At 29.4% G+C, this 20,361-nt stretch overlaps 2 protein-coding genes across 7 annotated transcripts; one reads left to right on the forward strand and one right to left on the reverse strand.

Moving 5' to 3' along the window:
* Positions 1-77: 77 nt before the first annotated feature.
* LOC126856241 (uncharacterized) lies at positions 78-6,347 on the reverse strand. The gene is made up of 7 exons (XM_050604583.1): positions 5,951-6,347; positions 5,553-5,666; positions 5,334-5,480; positions 5,047-5,251; positions 862-4,936; positions 562-781; positions 78-470 (listed from the first exon to the last, which is right to left on the reverse strand). Exons 1-7 carry the CDS (start codon positions 6,020-6,022, stop codon positions 360-362), a joined length of 4,944 nt encoding a protein of 1,647 aa, XP_050460540.1. The 5' UTR covers positions 6,023-6,347; the 3' UTR covers positions 78-359.
* A 1,893-nt stretch (positions 6,348-8,240) lies between these two features.
* LOC126856257 (G-protein coupled receptor Mth2) lies at positions 8,241-20,343 on the forward strand. 6 transcript variants are annotated; one of them, XR_007688343.1, is made up of 14 exons: positions 8,241-8,470; positions 8,780-8,861; positions 9,130-9,176; positions 11,203-11,831; positions 12,232-12,987; positions 13,657-14,007; positions 14,567-14,867; positions 14,990-15,221; positions 15,857-16,086; positions 16,177-16,255; positions 17,372-17,553; positions 18,269-18,452; positions 19,013-19,755; positions 19,948-20,343. XR_007688343.1 is itself a non-coding variant. In XM_050604626.1 (14 exons), exons 5-13 carry the CDS (start codon positions 12,718-12,720, stop codon positions 19,347-19,349), a joined length of 2,166 nt encoding a protein of 721 aa, XP_050460583.1. In that variant the 5' UTR covers positions 8,241-8,470; positions 8,780-8,861; positions 9,130-9,176; positions 11,203-11,831; positions 12,232-12,717; the 3' UTR covers position 19,350; positions 19,580-20,343. The 6 variants fall into 6 exon arrangements, 5 of the variants coding, with proteins under 5 accessions (XP_050460583.1, XP_050460587.1, XP_050460582.1 ...); XM_050604626.1 differs by having other exon boundaries at positions 19,013-19,350; positions 19,580-20,343; XM_050604630.1 differs by having other exon boundaries at positions 19,013-19,350.
* The last annotated feature ends 18 nt before the right edge of the window (positions 20,344-20,361 follow it).

Consider the following 20,361-nt stretch of genomic DNA (forward strand, 5'->3'; position numbering starts at 1 on the left):
GAAAATATATATATTAATATATATATATATATATATATATATATATATATATAATTATACAATTGCACATTAATTAATAAATTTAACAATAAGAAATTCATGAATCGATATCAGCCTTGGTATTTATCGCCCAGTTTCCTACTTGTTCAAAAAATTTATATATATGAGAATATCTAAAGAAGATAAAAATATTAAAAGTATTACAAATTAATATTCTCTTAGAATATTTATAATACATTTTTATTTAAAAATTATATTAAATATACAGATTAAGAGCTAAATATTCACAAGATGTGTACAAAACATAGAAAATATGACTTATATAATATTTTAAGTATAAAAAGCTAAATGTAATTTCCCTATTTAACAATGAATTCTTTGATGGTAGCAGGTGTTGCATTAGCATTGACACGACATAAAATCCCGCGACTTTTTGCATCAGATAATAATGCATTCCACATTTCATCCTCCTGCAAAATAAAAATTTATTCAATTTAAATTGTAAAAAAAAGAAAAACAGAAAATTTCTGAAATTCAAATTGAAAATTATCCTTTATTTACCAAAAAAGAAGCATTAAAATTTCCGCATAATATTAGACTGTGTTTAGCTCTTGTAAGTGCTACACAGAGTCTTTGTTTGTCTGACAAAAATCCAATACCATGACTTCTCACACAAGACATTATTATAACATCTCGTTCTTGACCTTGAAAACTGTCAACCGTATTAACTTCAAAGTTAATTTTATTTTTCTGATCCTCTGATATCTTGAAATAAGATATCCTGAAAAATATCAATCTCATAATAAATTTGCAAATTAATATATAGAAAAGGAAAAAATGATCATTGCTTTCACAACTTACTTTTCGTTTATTTTATTCAATATAAGAGTCCTTTGATTGTTATATGGTGTGATAACTCCGAGAGAAATAGCATTTCTCGTATTCTTCCAATTTGCAAATATTAGCATAGCGAGAATTATGTTTGCAACAAACTCTGCTTCGATGGTATTGGAAAATTTGTCTTCATTATTTTGCATGAAATTATGATGCAACACTCTATAAGAATGAAATGGGAAATGCATTCTATCTTCAATAATGTTTTTCAATTTTCCATTATAGAAATATTTATTCGGCCAATACGAGATGGCGTAATCCATACGATACTGCATGTTTAACATTATTATAGGATTGTTCTGCTGCGTTGCGAAAACGTTCTGTATCCTTGCAAATATCGATTGATCTAATCCCAGTTTCTTCGCTTGTTGACTTAAGATAATCGCGGGTAATTGATTTGGATCACCAACAAGAACCAGCGTTCTCACTCCCAACATCAATGGTATCAGAGTTTCCGCTTCGCAGCTTTGTGTTGCTTCATCAACAATGCAGACAGATATTCTTTCCTTGTAGCCCCCAAAATTGGATTCCATTTGACGGGTGTAACAGGACGCAAGCGTACACGCGATTATATTGGCGCCTTCAAGAATTATGTTTTCCGACATACGCTGAAATTTAGCATGATCTTTTGCATTGAACTTGTTAATCGGTTTATCACATTTCAGTATTTCATATTTCGACAACATATTCACTAATTTTCTATTTATTTCTTGTTTCTTCTCTTGGTCTTTGTTTTGACAACTTGCGAGCTCGGCTTTAAACGAATTAATCCGTGCCTCTAATATCGCTATATCTTCGGCTTTATCTGTTTCTTTCGACATTTTCAACAAGTGCCGTCTTGCTAATTCCGTTAAGGAAATGGGTTTAGTCATTGAATGCATATATTCCAATCGACCAATACGTACCATATTGAAACGGTTCTTTTTTATTAACTTAGACCTGATGTCTAAAAGTCTTAATACAATTTCATCGACGGCGGCATTAGACGGTGCGCAAACTAGGATCCTCAAAGATTTCCGGCTTGTTTGTTCATCATGTAGTATTTGGGTCACCAAGTTCGCAATCACTTTAGACTTTCCAGTTCCTGGCGGTCCTTGAATAAGACATACTTTAGCCTCTTTTTTTAGCACAGTTTTTGTTATTCTGAATACAGCCTCCATCTGGTTCGGATTCAAATCGTCTTCCGTGATCAGTGAGGAACGCGTAAAATCCTGATCTATCAATGGCAATTGATATTCTTCAATTTTTGGATTCAAAATTGATTTCGAGAGAGGCGATTGAGGAAGATATTGCAGTGCTTGTACCATTCTAATATTCGCTCGTAGATACATGATCGTTCGGATTCTTTGCACTCTATTTACAAAGATATTGTGCTGGAGAGGTCGCATGAACAAAGTATATGTTATTAAAGCATATGGATTTTTGACATATTTTTTTAAATCCTGATTATAATGCGTAAAATCCGTGATAATCGTTTGTTGCACGTTGGTAATATATGCGAATGTCTTCACAATTTGTTTTCCATGTTGTACATTTGTGCTGCTATATTCGAAGCACACCAAATCCCCATAAATGGGATAATGTCTTTTTTCGAAATCCTTTTTCTGAACTAATGTCTCAAGTTTCAGAGTTGTCAAGAATAAACTGGTCGATATTGAAGTAAACGTAGGATTCTCGACTACAGAACATATCATTGTATCTCGTTGTTTATTCTTCTCTTCAAACTCTTTGGTCATTGCACACCATATCTCAAGTAATAAGAGAGGCATCATGATTTCATAATACTGTTTACAGGAATCATAGCTTAATCTCATAGTTTGAAGTTCGCATTGCGATACAATCGGCGGTAGCGTCTTTAATGATCGCTGCTCTTCGAGCCATACTGGATTCCACTGTAAAATGCGTAGTAGAAATTCTTCCAATTTCGGACTCCACTCTGCATTGGCCATAGATGTTCTTAATTTATTTACAGGTATAGGTGCATCTTTTCCTACTAATTTCTTTAAAGAATTACATTGATCGATTTCGTATTCTTTTATTTCTAATTTTTCCAGAAAAGTCACAGTCTTTTTTTTTTTATATTTAAAGCTTGATATTACATTGTTCGATGAAAAATTTTCTTTTTGCATCACAGCAGGATTATGTTCAGTTGATCTATCTCGTTCGAATATCTTTACATTCTCATTACTTCTTTTTATCTCCTTGCTGTAGATGCCTTTTTTTCCTCTACTATCTAACATTTTGGAGTCCTGTTTGGTATTCTTAAGCGCTTGAATAATATTTATATTATCTAATTGTAAAGATTGTTTTAATGATGTGGATATAGCATTTATTGTATCTTTAGAAATGTCATCTTTTTGACATGATTTCTGTGTTTCTATGTTAGAAGTTGAAGATTTCTTCAGCACATCAGTGTTGTTTGTTAATTGTTCTTTAAATTGAACATTATTCGATGTTGATAAGTTCATGGACTTATTTGAAAATGATTTAGATGTTGTGGGCTCTTGCTCATTGCAGAGAAAATCGCCTCGATTTTTCAATGATACTTTAGCTATTGCTTTAGCAGTTCTGCGTTTAATATTCATGTCACTATTGGCAGACAGTTTCTTTTTTTCTTCAGCAATTTCTTTTAATTTCATTTTTCTTTTTTCAATTATCGTTTTTTTTTCATCTTTAGAAATAGCTTTTGTTTCACTTGATAAATGGCAATCACCCATTGATTTAGATGTTTTTTTACGATGCTTATGTTTTTTAATATAAAAGCTATCATTAATTTTTTCTTTTAATTTCGACATTTTCTTTTCTTTTCTTAACTTTGAAGGTGATTTTTCTGTAATTTTTTGTGCTTTATCTTTATTATTATTGATTCGACTCCTTACAGGTAAATTTAGTGGTTCTATTACTGGAATTAATCGTTTTAACGTTGTGACTGACTTTCTTGCAACTAACTTTTGTTTTGTATTCTCCATATGTAATGATTGTTTATCTAATTCTGTATTTATCTCTGCATCAGTTTTTCGTTTATCTGCATTATCAATATTTTTTGGACTAGACTCGTTAGAAGGATCGACATTATCTATCGCTTTCATTTTTATCATCAGTAAATTATTATTACTATTATTATCTATTAAGTTATCATTGCTATTACTATCATAATTATTAACATTTTCTAATTTCTTAGACTTATCGTCTGAATTTGTATTTATATTAAAGCTATCATCTTTCCAAATTCCCAAATCGATTTCATCTTTTACAACTGCATTATTAAAATCAAGCTTTTTATCCTCGTTAAATAGTTGACTCCTAGATAATCGTTCCAACCATGGATTATCCTCATCTTCACTGTCCGTCAAAAAAATGACATCATCATCCACATTGTCAATTTTCTCAAAGTTTTTATCATCATTGTTGATATCTTGTTTGCTTCCATTCTCTGTATTATCTTCACATTTGATATCAAATAATTGGGAACATGGAAATACTCCTTCTTCGTCATCACTTAAATTAATAACATCAATCTCTGAAAATTGTGTTTTTGGTTCATGTTTTATTTTTTTCAATTTTATCGATGATGTGTCACAAATCATGTTAACAGATACTATAGATGCTTCTTCATCATCTTCTGTTATTTGCTCATCGTCCACTATAATGATTTGGTCATTGGAATGTACAAAGTTTGAATTCTTCAGGAGATTTAATGCATCATTTGTTTTATCAGTACTATTTGATTTTTCTTTCTCAACATCTGTTTCATTTGTATTTTTATCACTACCATCTCTATCACTTTTATCTTTATTATTCTCATCAATAATTATATCCATTTCATCATTAAAATTCGATTTATTATTATCTAAATAATTAGCAGATTTATGATCTTTAATATCTCGATTCTTTACTTCTTGTGCGAGAGCTGTGTGAATTATTTCAATGTCATCTTCTGTTTTCATAGCCACAATTTGAAATTCAGTTTCTACTGACATATTTACAGTACTACTACTTGCTAAAATTTGGTCATGACAAAAAAAATTCGAATTATTTTTTTCTGCAACAAAAATTTCATTAATCTATTTAATTTAAGAATTGACTACAGAATTTATATTATGAAGAGAATATTTTTTTGGTTGTCCACTACTGGAAAAAATAAGAAATTACCTTTTGATAGAATAACTTCAAAATTATGTTTATTTCTATCTGTGTTTTTGGATTTTTTATTTGGCACATCACAATCGAAATTATATCCATGTTTTTTTCCTAAAATACGTTCTGCAGGAGAGATAGATATTGCTGGTAGTATACTATTATTTAAAACTGTGCTGGATAAAGTTCTAATTTCTACATTTTTGTCAAGAAAGGATGACTAAAAAAAACAATAATAAAATTTTAATAACGCAGAACTGTTTTTAGTACAAGTATTAAATATTAATTTTAAAACATTCTACCTCAATGATGCAAACTTTGAAGGTATAAAATGTATTATTATCTGGATCAGCATCTAAGCACCCAAGTCCAATAATGTCATTCTCTCTTAGTTTGACCATCTGATGAGATTTTTGTTTCTTGCCATTAATATAAACACCATTCGAACTCTGATAAAAATCGAAAAGTATTTTAATATTGTTCAAAAATTGACAATATCAAAATCACTATATTATACATACTTTTAAATCTGTGACATACAAATCAGTATCATTACGAAGAAAAAGGCAATGTTTACGGGATACAAGTACACTGACGCAAATAATCATATTATCCTTGTTTCTACCACAAGTATACTGAAAAAATTCAAACATAAAGATTAAAAGAATTTATAAGCAAAAAAAGTTTTATATATGTATATATATATATAATAGAGAGAACTTAAATAAATTAATAATGCTTAAGATTAATTTTGCATCATATAATAAAGTTAATGTTTTCTCAAATAAGAAATATGAAAGCAAAAAATTTAGATAAAATTTAAAATTTTATGATTGCTTCAATGAAAATTTCACTTCTCTATGTGTGTAACACAGCAGTTTTTTTTTTTGTAAAAATATTGTATTAATATTTTACTTACAGTTTGATTGGGTATATCGAAAACAAAGAGCATTTTATCTGCATTGTGCAGACGTTCTATTGCGAAATTCATCCTGCGCAATTGCGTATTTAAAAAAAAAAAAAAAAATATGTCGTTTTTACACACAAGGGACCTTCACACTTATATCAACCTTGTGAACACGAAAATGTTTTTATGCTCCGTACATGTTTTCATGCTTGTTTTTTCATTATTTTAATAAAAAGAAATGAAATATAACAATAATTTCGTCCATCAGCCAAACTTTATCTAATCTTCAATTCAAAGTTTTCAATTTAAAACTTCCAGTTTGTTTATTTATTTCAAAAAAAGGAACAGTGAATAATAGATGCAGAAAATACGCGCGCCAATGTTTTCATTTGTGCAAATATTGGTTAGGCTGTCCTTATGGCTTTCGATTTACTAGATATAATACCGCCATCTACATCTATTTTAAAGACTAGATTATGCATTACGATCATTTTCTCATCGTTGGTAAAATCACCACTTACAATTAGTGCCTGGACTACATTCAAAAGTAAATTATGAATCAGACATATATTTCTCATTAATTGCTTTAATTGTAAATTTTATTAGCTACGTCACCGATGAGATATCATTAAAGAACGGTGGTTTTATGGGATTTAGTGTGACTGGAAAAAAAATTCGCTGCGCGTTAAATTAATATTCGAAATAAATTTAATATACAAAATATAATTTATTAAATATAATTTATTCTGGTTTCCCTTCAAATTACGCATAAATCTTTCGCCTTTTACAAAATTTATTTTTAATTTTAATACAAAATAATATATTACACGAAATTCCACAAAAATGCCCAAAATATGTGTATAATAAAAAAGTTACTAGAAATTTTTAGATTAAACAAGGCTTTTTAGCAATCATTAATTACGCGATATTTATTATTAATAATAGATATACAATTATAAAGTTTAATAAATTTTATGTAATGTAAAGAATCGTGATCAAAAAAATCATTAATAAAATTCGTCTCATAATTGTAGAAGAAAGTACTTGTGCATTTTGCGCAGACTTTCAAAGAAAAAAATTTTAAATGTTAAAAAAAAAAATAGACAAAACTTCGATGTATATCACGCGTAGTGCGCGTTTATATTTTATTAATACTAGAATACTATAAACGCGCCATTTATTTTATGTGTATGTGTATATAATTACATATTAATTCTAGTTTCCACTTTTTCAAAATAAATTAAATAAAAATTACACACCCACTTAATATTTAGACTATCAAATGTGTCGCTCAGTTATGACAAGCTTTTATTGATATAAAGTAATGCTCAGTGCATCGTTGAGATAACCAATCAGCATCGCGAAAAAGAGGTAACAATATTGCCAGTATATAATAAACTCCGTGATATATTAATTGATAATTTAATAATTGATTTATAATTTAAAATACATGTATAATTTAATCCTAATAAAAGAAAAGTAAAATAAAATAATAATAATTTAATTAATGTATATTTTATAATTAAATAATTTCGTTTGTATATACGTCATAGTATGGAAAATATTTCGATAATAATCAAAACATAACATAGTATACGGCCTTGACGATGTAAATATTAGCGCGCTAGTGTTTTACGACTTTATTATTCTCACGGTGACACTCGAACAGTAAGGAACGCGAAACACTCCACAAAATTTCTCTACTCAACGCGATCGCGACAAGTATCGGGAAATAATTTGATATCATAAATAATTAATTATCTTTCATACACTTTAAATTTTGAATAATATAATATACGTAATTATATCATAATGGATAAATTCGAAGCGCGTATTTTGCGTGACGTTTTAATCAAGAATCAAAATGATTAGAATCAAAATTATAAATTATTGTTTTATCGCTATCTTTCTCTCTCTTTTTCTTTTTCTCTCTTTATAAACAATAATTATTTCTTTAAAAATATTTGATTTTTAATTATATTTTATCCGATATTTTATCGTTATTCGATTTTTTGATAATTTAAATATGATTCGGCTTGAGAACGCGTAATAAAATAGTCAAATCGCAGGTTCGAATAATGATAATAAGCTCATGATGTATTAATCGTTCATTAAATAATTAATCTATAATTTAAAATACTTGTATTATTTGATATTCGACACCGTATATATGTCACAGTAAGCAATATATTTTCGGCCGCGAAAACAATAACATTGTATTCGGCCTTGGCGATGTAAACATTAGCGAGCGATGGTTAACGTCTTATGACTTATAGCCTTGTTATCATTCGTACAGCAACGCTCGAACAATAAAGTAGTACTTGTCGACTTGCGTACGATTTTCGTGTGAAACGGAGTTTGATCATGCCGAAAGTGCGGGAGTGTCGTTCATAGTATCGCGCATACAAGTGCGGAAGTATCTTTTAATAAAAGTGCGGAAGTGCCGTTTAAAGTATCGCGCTTGTGAATCAACCTGAGAGGAGGAGGAGGAGGCCTAGGACAGGCATCGGGCATCGGTGGAGTAACACTGTGGTAAATAATTTGTTATTTGTATATTAATTATTTATTAATTGCGTACGTGCAATTTAAATTAAACAATTAATCGCGTAATTTGATTTTGTAATTATATGATTCAAATAAGAGAGAATTAGAGGAAAAGGTATTTATTTTTAAATTATAGCTTTTATATGAAATTATTAATGTCTTTTTCAAAATTTATAAAATTATTAATCTGTTTATTATCATATGCATATCAAATATAAAATTTAATGCGTATAATAAATTTTTTAAAATAATAATTATTTTATGCACTGCTATAATTTGATTCTATTTGTGTTACAGATCAACCTAACAGATCCTCTAACATTCCGAGAGGAGGAGGAGGCCGAGGAGAGGCATCCTGCACCGGCGGAGCAACCTAAGGGTGAGTATTATATTAATTATTATAAATCCCGTACATGCATTAATTCGATTCGATCATTGTTTGAATAGTTTAAGCAAGAGAGACTCATACTGTAAAAGTTTTTGTTTAAAAAAAATAGTTTTCTTTTTTAAAATTTATAAAATTATTTCATATTTATATACCTTTTTATTATTATCGGATATAAAATTCGATGCGTACAATAATTTTTTGAAATATTAATAATTTTAAATCGTTGCTATAATTTGGATTTTATATTTGTGTGTTGCAGACATCGTAGCCTCAAGGCCAAATCTCCGCTGTTGCGCATCAGTGCCGGTGAGTGATAAATTTTATTTTATTTTGAGGTGACGGATCCGTAGATGTTGTAGATGCAAATGTAGATTGTAGATTGTAAATAAATCCGTTGCCTCAAAATGGATGGGCTACAATAAATGCAATCAAATAACTTTTAATAGATTTTTTAAATATATATTAAAACACATTAGAAATATAATTTAAAATATAAATTAAGAAAAAAAATTGAAAAAAAATATAAAATATTTTTCTCAATAGAAAGTTTATTTAATTTATTTAATGTAGAAGATGCTAATAACTTTATTTCTTATATGAAATATTAATAATTATTGTGATGTTGCGCCAATTTTGTCATAATTTTTCATAGCCCATCCATCTTTATTATCGTAGCAATAAAAGCTTAGATAGTTTGTCACGCATCGTTTTAATTTTACTTTAGTCAATCTAATGCCAAGTTATCAATCAAATTTAATTATTGTTTGAAGCAATAATATTTAATCTTATAATAATATACAATATTTATAATAATATGTAATTTATATTAAAATAAATTAATAAAACATTTATGTGTCATATAATTTGAATAATTTGACTGAAAGTCAAATTATCAATTAAATTTAATAATTGATTGAAGTAATAATATTTAATTGTAATAAAATTAAATAAAATTATAAAAATATATAAAATGAAATTAATAAATAATATAGGATTTATATAGGTAATTTATATTAAAATAAAATGAATAAAACATATAATTTTATTTTATTACAATTAAATATTATTACTTCAATCAATTATTAAATTTGATTGATAATTTGACTTTCAATCAAATTATTCATATATTAAATTTTGCAATTTATTAAAACGATGCATGACAAACTGTCATGTCGTAAACGAGCATAAAATTATGCTCGTGTACCCCGACGATAATAATTATCTAGCCGGCAATGGAAGGAATTTTTTTCCTTCATTGATCTCTGATAGGAGGTCGAAGTGATATCTCTAGCTAGACGTTGCCAGAATTAATATGGCCAGGATCAACGAAAGGTAAGTCCAACTGGCCCAACAGAAGCAGCCTACAGTGTATTATATTAGGACATTTTATTAGGGCACACGAGTAGGGCACGTGGTTAGGGCACGTATCTATTATAAAATAAAATGTAATTTTATAATATAAAATTATAAAATTAATTATATGTAATATAATAATATGTATAACTAATATGCATTATCTGTTTTTTTCAAAATCAATTAAATCAAAATATATATATATATATATATATATATATATATATATATATATATATAATATTTGAATTGTCAAATACGCAGCCATGACAGGTTTTTATTGATACGAAGTAATGTACAGCAAATTAAGATAATCAATTAACATTGAAGAAAAGAAGCAACAATACTTGCGAGTATCGATTTAACATGTCTTTTTTTAAGAGTGGATCACTGTTTTATTATCGACAATAATTCATATAATTATTTTTGATACAGTCAAACGGTCGGGAATGTTAACATTCTTCAATTATCTCCGGATCTATTGGGTCCAATTGATAGTCACAAAAATTTATTCAGGGCTGATGATCTTTATAATAATATCTCATTGATGGCTACATAATTCTTTTTATTTTAACAAAATACTATAAAAATATTAATATATATGTAATAAATAATTAAATAAAGAAACAAGAAGAAGATTTTCATATTTATAAAATTTTATATAAATTTTATATTTAAAATTAAAAAAAGCGTCTTTTAAAAATGATAAATCGATATTCAATTGTATCAAAGTTCTCACTTGAAAGTCTTAAAATGTATTGTTTTTTTTTTGGTCATGATGATTAATTTTTTATTGTGAGCAATGTTATCATCATAATAATACGTAAATGAATATATTCGCATAAGTTTAATATACACACACGCATATATACATATATAAAAATTATTTTAAAGGCTGTTATAATTTTTGAATGTTTTATATTGATATATTTTGCAAATCATAGAGCTTCGATCTAATTCTTTTGTTACGTATCGACAGATATAAATTCGAAGAAACTAAGAAGAAGGAAGATAAAGAAAGATCATTAAGGCGAAAAAGAGAGACAGATATGAGAATGCGTGTGTATGAATAAATGAGAGAGTGGGTAATTGAAAGATTGGGAGAAAAGAGGGATAGAAAGAAGCGACGAGTAAGGAAAGAGGCAGATGAAACCGGACGACCGTGGAAGTGGTATCTCTTTGTAGACGTATCTCGACTAACCGATATTACTGGAGCGGACGTAGAGTTGAAAGCTTGCTTTGTTCTTTTTTTTCGCGTTGATTTTTATGTACGCGGTTGTGTCGCGTAAAGGAACGCGCATGAATGACAGTTTCAATCGCGCGCTCGACTTCGTCACATGTAAGTTTCGCGGGTTGCGTGAAGCTACAATGAAATATACAAGAGAGATAATTGCGTTAATAACGGCTTATCGTAAAGGCGACATTATAAAATCGACTAGCCGAGATTGTTTTTTAAATTGTTTGCGCAGACGTGCTTGTGTGTTGAAACAATAACACGATCGAATGAAGAGATACACGGACGACTCGCTTTTTAACATTGCTCGAGGAAGGCAAAAGAATCGGAGAATAAAAAGAAAAAAATGATCCAGATCGTAATTTATAAACTGGGTGAGTGTTAAATATGAATGAACAAATTGTTAAAGTGATTAATTTTATACTTACTTACCCTATGATGAATTAAATAAAATCTTATCAAGAGATTTTTTTATTTATGTATAAAAAATAAATTAATTTGAGAATATAAAACAAAATCTTTATTTGTAAAAACAAGATTTGATTTAAATAATATAAATATTGAAAGCTTGTATAAAATATAAATATAAATATTTTAGCTTCTCTCCAAAAGATTTAGTAATCCGATTATTATATATTTACATATGATATCAGACATTATATAATCTAAAATTGTAATGATGTAAATTCCGATACGCGATGATTCAGTGCAAGGATAATTCAACATTGTCGTTAAGCATAACATTTATTTCCGTTCTATTCGTATGTTGAATAGCGTTCACGTGGACATCAGCTGTTCGAGATTTTAAATCAGCTGACCTAGACGTAATATAAGATGAATCGACAAGAAAACTTGGAAAAAAAACCAGCAAGTAAAATTGATCACAAACGTAATAATTTAATTATGCATAAAAATTATGAATTTGTAAATCTTTGTAAGACAGGTTATCCAAGCGAATTTAAAAAAGATTGATTTAAAATAATCTAAAGAGAAGAAAAAAAATTCTTCCGAAATCAGCAAAGAAAATAACGAATGTGCATCAAAATTAGTGACAGTGAATTATATTTCAGAAAAACTGAAATATAAAATACAGACGCGAGTACGGCGAATTAAAAAATACTTTTCAAGTGCACCTAAACGGAAGTGGCAACCGGAGAGTAGTAATTTGCGCGTAACGCCGAGCGATGTCTAAAGAGGGGATAATTAAAAGAGATTGTTTGCGTACAGTAAAAAAATAATTGTATTTTTATTCCGTACATCATGTTCACGATAAAGTTTGTATTTCTCGGTACTTTGATATTGTTTTCGACAAAAGTGTCATCGGAATCGCATGTGGCAAAGTGTTGTCCGCCAGGAAAGATCTTCTCAGGGCATTCCACAGTGGAGTGTGTTTCGGTGCCGAATAGCATGATAGAACTTCATATTCTCCATCGAAATGTTACTGCGGAGTTTCAAGGAGTTCCTCAGTGCGATGAACCCGAAGACATTGTAACAACACCACTCGACGATTTCGATTCCAATTTCTTAGAGGTAATTTATCAACAATTGATTGAATCAATCTTTTTATCTTATAAGACCTTGATATTTTAATACTCTTGTATCGAGATAAAAATCAAATGCGTTAACTTAATTAAAAAGGAAAACGCATTTATAATGAAATGCATAATAGAAAGTAGAGAATAGAAAATATAATTTTTTGATTAAAATTAAATAACATAAATTTTATTTTAGTTAATGTATCTACACTTCTTGATTATGCGAAAAAATCAATCTTTGAACTGAAATATCAACCACTCCCTCATAATTAGAACCACTCCTTTAATTTACTTGAGTATATTTGGTATACGTTACATTTCTCCATAGTATAAAAATATAAATATTATGTGACAAGAATATCAAATTTCTTTCAAAAATGTAGAAAACGAGAACATTGACAAAAGAGATATCAATGTATAAAATACATAAAAATGTATACAATATATAATACAATGTATAAAATACATTTTTAATAGCGTTTATATATACAATTTAGAAAAAACAATAATTGCATGTATATTTAAAATTACTATTGTCACGCCACATAATCAGATATTGTTCAATTTAAATTCTTACGTAATAGATTATACAAAACTCTATATTTAAATATAATATTCAAAATGTATTAAATCTTTTTTCATAAATTTAATAAATTGTTTACAGCTTCCAGCTTGTCTCGAGATACTTTACGAGCAAATAACTGGAGAAAATACCGTAATAATCGTTTATTGTCAATCAAATAAAGATCGACAAGTGAAAGCGATTAACGTATCCTTTCCGCAGCTCGTACATGTTAGAAAATGTTGCTCTCATAATAGCATATTTGACAGCCGCACGAAAGCTTGCGTGCCTTGGTTAAACGAATCAGAGAGTCTCGTAACATTTTTATCAAATGGATCGGTTGATGTAGATTTTATGATGATAGCTAACGAAGGTCCACCCACGTGTGAAGGTCCGATCGTAGATTATGAGATTGACAAAGACGATATTTTCTTGCGGAACGGAACTTACTTGGTGAGCGACGCTGTTAAGACTTTTAAAATAGTTTACAAGCTTTCTGCAGTTGCATATTCTTTCATTCATAAACGATTATCTCTATTTTATACTACATAGAGATTTAATATTCTCAGTAAACAAATTATGTTCAATTATAAAAAAAAAAATTACAAATAAATTAATCTTTAATCCTAAGAAATAAATTTTAAATTAAATTTTTCTTATAACAGAAAATTTAATATAAATTAATTAATTTTGTTCTTTGAATAAATTTTTTTTATCGAGATAAATTTACCAATAATACTTTAATAGTTTAATGCCATATTAAATTAACTTTCTAAGAATTCTCAAATGGAACTTTTTATGTCTAAAGAAGTTTAGAGATGTTATATCTTACATAATTATCATTAATTACATATTATACTCTTTTTTTTTAAATAAAGGACCTGAAATAAAAGACTGTAAAATGTCTTGTATATTATTTACGATTTTATATAATATATAGCACGAAATTAACTGTTATTTATCTTTTGAATGCGCGAATTAAAATAACATTAAACAGCAAAAAATTTGGCAGGCGATGATTCCAGTATCCAAAAATAATTATATCATCAAAGAGGAATTCCTTCTTACCGAGGCTAATGCTTGCCTCGAGATGCTCCCAAATTCCATGTTTAATAGAAGATTAGTAGCCCGCGTTTGCAGAGATTCGAGATTCTGCGACAGAAACTCCTGCATTAGAAAGTGTTGCGCGGAAGACGAATTTTTTTATGTTCAGGGATGCAATAAACTTACGCCCGAAGAACCGATTGAATTTCACCAGGCTTTAGCGAACGCTGTGAACCAAACGGAATCATCTACTTTTAATATAAAAGAAGGTTATTCTAATAAAATCTTATTGTTGCCTTAAAAAAGAACTCATCTTTTTATTTATAATTATATAGTATAAAGTTACTGATGCAAATTTTATTTAGATTTTATTATTATTCTTACTGCTTAGATTACGGAGTCTTGATAGGGAAGCTGTGTAAACACGGCATGTATCCCGTGGATCCAAGAGAAGAAGATTGGTCTTTGACGGCAGAAGGACATGTTCTCACGGAAGGTTATCAGATCTTCGACCAGAACAAATATTGCATGGATATTTTTTACAACAAATCGGAATTCGATCATAATTTTCATTTGTTTATATGTTTCGAAGATCCAGACATACCGCACGATACTTCAATGAGGTACAATTTTCATTTTCTTTTAAATTTTAAATTATTATTTTATAATTATATAATAATTACGTACTTTTTCTAGTTTATTTAATAATCATGTATTTCTGTTACTCTATTCAATTTTATTTCTCAGTCATATTTTCTTAGAATAGACATTACCACAGAGAGAGAATGCAATTTATATGTATTCCAAAAAATAATATTCGATTCGATTAAATTATAGTTCGAAAAGTTGAAACATTTTGAGATCAAAGAAAAGTTGTTCAAAAAGAAATGAGTTTATACAAATTCTAACGCTAAAGTGAATGCATTAAATTTCTATTTAGATTACATTTGTAACTATGAATTGAAGGCTCCCAGCTCTCTGTGAATTCTGTCATATTTGGGGAAACTCGACTGACTTGATTTGTTTAAACTTCACAAAGTTCAAACAAACATAGCATGCCGCACAATAGACGGCATTCAGTATTTGAAAGCTGTAAACGTTTCGCGGTATACTCGATTAAAGAGAAGCATTCGTCAATGTTTGTCAAATTAAAAGCAATGATGCGCAGCCATATGCATCGAATAAACATATCACGCGTGTTCACGGCGAAATAATGTATGAAATGTAAAAGACATATTTTTTTTATTTGACTCGATAGGTACCAAATGAACAGCGTCCTGGAGATCACCAGCTGTACTTTTCTGCTGATGACTCTATTGGTATACATATGCCTTCCAAGTCTACAAAATCTTCACGGTAAAACGCTCATGTGCCACGTAAGCAGCCTCCTCCTGGCTTTTACTTGTTTAGCCATCGTACCCTGGTTTATGCCCGTTAGTGCAGTTGAAACGGACGACTTAAGAGCTACGACAGCGTGCAAAGCTTTAGGTCGGTTTTGCGATACATTGTCATATATATACCACGAAGTATGTATAATATATAAACAACGGTTAAGGAAATAAGAAAATATTTTTTCAGCTTACATCATGCTTTTTTGCTTTCTATCGTCATTTTCCTGGCTCAACGTCATGTGCTTCGACATATGGTGGACTTTCGGGTAAGTCATTCGTGATAATACGATCGGATCAAACGGGAGTAATCGAGGCAATTGAATAGATGGGCCAGCGCGCGATTATTTCCCGAGAATCAATAATCATTTTTCTTTTGTTAACTATACCAAATGAATGATAAGCCTTTTTTAATGATTTTATGACAATGATCGCTGATAGTCTATGATTACGAAAATTATTATATTGTCTCATTTATCCTTATTGGTCTTTTAGATAATTGTCTCATCACTATTCTCATTAACCATCCCATCATTTCGAACGTGTCTATAGATTTTCTGTACGAAATTGTTGTATGCTACGTATACCGGTAGTAATAAAAATATACAACGCCAAATATTAAACACCGAAATGACTCAACGCGTTTTATATAGCGCCAACGTTATAAGGATAACACACAGAAAGTATACAATTTCATACAATAGTTTTAACTTGCGTTTGTTTTGTAAATCATCGCTACATTCTATAGAAAATATAACTTTTAATAGAATGAAAGAATGGTACTTGATTTTTTATTAAGAAAAATCTCGTATACATTGTGCGATGTACAAAAGCGACCTAATGATTGCTCCGAATTGGAGAGTGTCTTGCCTCTGGTCTCCCTCGACGGTTACGAACGTTTATGTATTCAAGATGCTATTCTGGATGGGAGATTTGTAAATATACGAAGAAAATAGATCTCCACGTCTTGTCGACGACGTATTTTAATGCCGAAATCTCGATCGGGAATTCCACGAGTTTCCTACACATTCGCATTCTTCATTCATTTCGCGTCAAAAAGCAAATTACGTGCTATTCATATTTGTGAAATTTTATGATTGGACATTTAATTAATAGATTTCTCGAATTAGAAACGTCCTGTCAAATTAGAAAAATCCTGTTAATTGTTCTGGACGATACAATTTTTATTTTGACATGTCACGCACGTGTTCTGTTTAGTATTATTTTTCTCGATTTTCGTCATCTATTGTTCGATATTAAAGAAAAGTCAGCTCAAGAAAAGTGTACAAAGTGAAATTCGAAATTATCGTTCTTTTCAAAGATTAATGCATTCTTTAATTTATTCAAATTTAATAATTAAAATAATGATAGCTTATTTTTCGCAGAGTTTTACGTGGCAGTACGATTACAAAGGCGCGTGGACATAGAAAAAAGTTTCTATTATATTGCTTGTATGCATGGGGCCTCTCTTTGCTGGTGTCAATTCTGGCGATCATTGCCGATTACACGGATATCGTGCCAGATTATTTGCAACCCGATATTGGCAATACGAGCTGTTGGTTTACACGTGAGTCATCTGCTGGGACCAATTACTGCTGTTTGCGATGATGTAAATTTGTCAGTGCTAATTATGATGTTCGTGGAAAGATCGCTGGCCTTGTAATGAGAGGTTTGACTCAACGTTAAAGATTTCACACATACTTCCTTGTTATTATAATATACATATTGGAAATAGATGAGTTTGAGGATACGGTACGAGTCGGTATATTCGTTCAAAGTTCATCGTATTAAAAAGAAAGCAAATATAATCTTTTTCTTTGATAGTTTCTATCGCAATTATTATCCGATAATTAAAAAGTTTCTTGAGTAACCATATTGACCGAGCTGGAGCAAATTCAAGCCTCATTGCGCCTCAATGTATAAAGTGCAAAGAAACTAACTCTACTCGCGTAAAAAGTATCTTTTATATCGCTGAAATAATTGCGCTCGGTAATGATCAAAAGAGATTCGCGACAAGTGATCGTTTACGATTTGAAGTGAAGATAAAGATATGCATTACTGAATCGTACTTTTTAACGTATTTGCATCTTCTATTTGAATGTGATAAAAGATAATTAATTTTTTTGTTATAAAGTATATTAATAGTGTGAAGATAATTAATAAATAATATAATTTTATTATATTATTATGTGTATATGTAAGAAAGACATTACGTCATTCAATTTTCTTCATATTTGTACAAAGAGTACATGTTTTCTACATTCCTTAATCAAATGTTACAGAAAATCCAGATTCGTTCAGCGAATTAACCTTCTTTATCGGCCCCATAACGATTCAATTGATATCTAACGTCGTGTTTTTCATTCTCACATCGGTACATTGCAATAAGGTGAAAGCGGAGATAAAAAGAGTAATTACGGATCCTATGGATCCCAGGAGCAAGCGATTTCATTCCGATAGAAGTAGGTAAGTTATTGTATTTTTTCGTCAATTCTCTCTCTCGGCAAGAGAAAAGCTCAATGATCTCTGTTTTCTCTTTAAATCACAATCATAAACGAAAAAAGGTACTTTAGCAATAAATTCACGATTAACGCACATAAATAAATTTTTACATGTGGTCTTGAGATTTATTTTACCGTCTTCGAGGGAGAACACCTTCCTGGAAAACGTTTTAGTATCAATTTACGTAAAAAAAAAAACGCAAGAATCATTCGCTATTTAAAACTAGGAGCACGGTAATATAAATCGTGTGTGTTTGAAATGCGTTTAGTTTATGCACCATCGAGTCCAGTGATGAGTTAGTAGAAATACTGTCCTTTTTTTTTTTTTAATGACTAATAGAGTTGAATTTTACCATGTGGATAACTTTATTTTTATAACAAACACAAGAGAATTTTGTTTTTAACAGAAATTTTATTGACTTTAATCTTTTATCTCTATGTGCTATTAATTTTTTATCATTATTGTAATTTAAATTTTATTTTACGCAAGATTCTTTTTTATCCATAATATTTTTTCTCTGATAGATTTGTCATGAATATCAAACTGTTCATCGTTATGGGAATATCTTGGAGCTGCGAGGTGATATCGTTCTTCGTGAAAAAATATTTAAATTACATTTACTGGCATTACACGTTGTTCTACGCTAGTGATGTCTTCAATTGCCTTCAAGGCCTATCGATCTTTATTCTCTTTGTCTTGAAGAGCCGCGTTTACCTGGCCCTTCGCAGACGATTGGGATTGGATACCAGGGATAAACCGAGTCCAACGTGCAACGCGACTTTGCAAGACCCTTACAGAGTCAGAAAAAGTGCGAGCAGCAGTACGTTAATGACTACGTTTGCGATCAGTTCGGCGCCATAAGGTAATAATTCAGACTGCTTAGTACATATAAATAGTATGCTTAATTTTTTTTATATGTTTAAGAAAAATATGCCCGTTTCATCCAAAATATTTTAAATTCTCCTCTGTTTACTCTTTTCTTGTCAGTGTGTGTGTGTGTGTGTGTGTGTGTATGTGTGTTAGATAAAACAAATTCATATATAAATAAGTATTAGCAATATTTTACTATACATATACAATATGCCCAACAGTTAATATCCAATGCATTTTAATAAACTAATAAATTTATAATAACAAAAAAGAGAGAAAGAGAAACACTTTGTTGAAAGAGAATTTATTGAGAAGCATTGTAAATGGATTATGTTCCGGACAAGACCTCTTAATTTGCTATCTGGGATAATTTTATTACCTTCACAGCATACAAGAGGTGAATAATTGACACAAGGATAATTGCGTTTTATTGTGTCATAAATAGAGCGTAGGGCTATTGTACAAAATTTTCTTTTATATTACCATATATTATATTGATATATTTACTCATAACTATCTTGGCTCTTTGAAGTTTGTTGAAAAAGTCTATTATAAAAATTCGAAAATGATATAAGATTTTATATTGCAGAAGCAAGAGAAAGAGAGAGAAAATATTAATTTTATCTGCAATAATGTACTATGCCGTGATGTTACTAAGAATATCAAACAAGTATGACGCTATCACAAATTAAAAATGATATTGTATTGTTAAACAAGTACAACGTATAAGCATAATTTTATGTGTGTGTAGTAGATTAAGTACAAAGTTTTATATATGTATATAAAAAAGTCATCGTTTAAACATTAGATGGTTTTTAATATGTTTTCGCATTTTTTAAAATATTTTTTACGATTTACAAAAAGTGACTTATTAGTTTTATATGATATATTTTTTATAGCACAAATTATCTCTTTTAAACTAACATCTCTTTAGGCAAATATAATTTATATATTATTATTAAAATATTTATTATTGTAATTTTATTTCCGTGTACTGTATCAC

This window comes from Cataglyphis hispanica, chromosome 18, assembly GCF_021464435.1.
Source record: "Cataglyphis hispanica isolate Lineage 1 chromosome 18, ULB_Chis1_1.0, whole genome shotgun sequence".
NCBI classification, from domain to species: Eukaryota; Metazoa; Arthropoda; class Insecta; order Hymenoptera; family Formicidae; genus Cataglyphis; species Cataglyphis hispanica.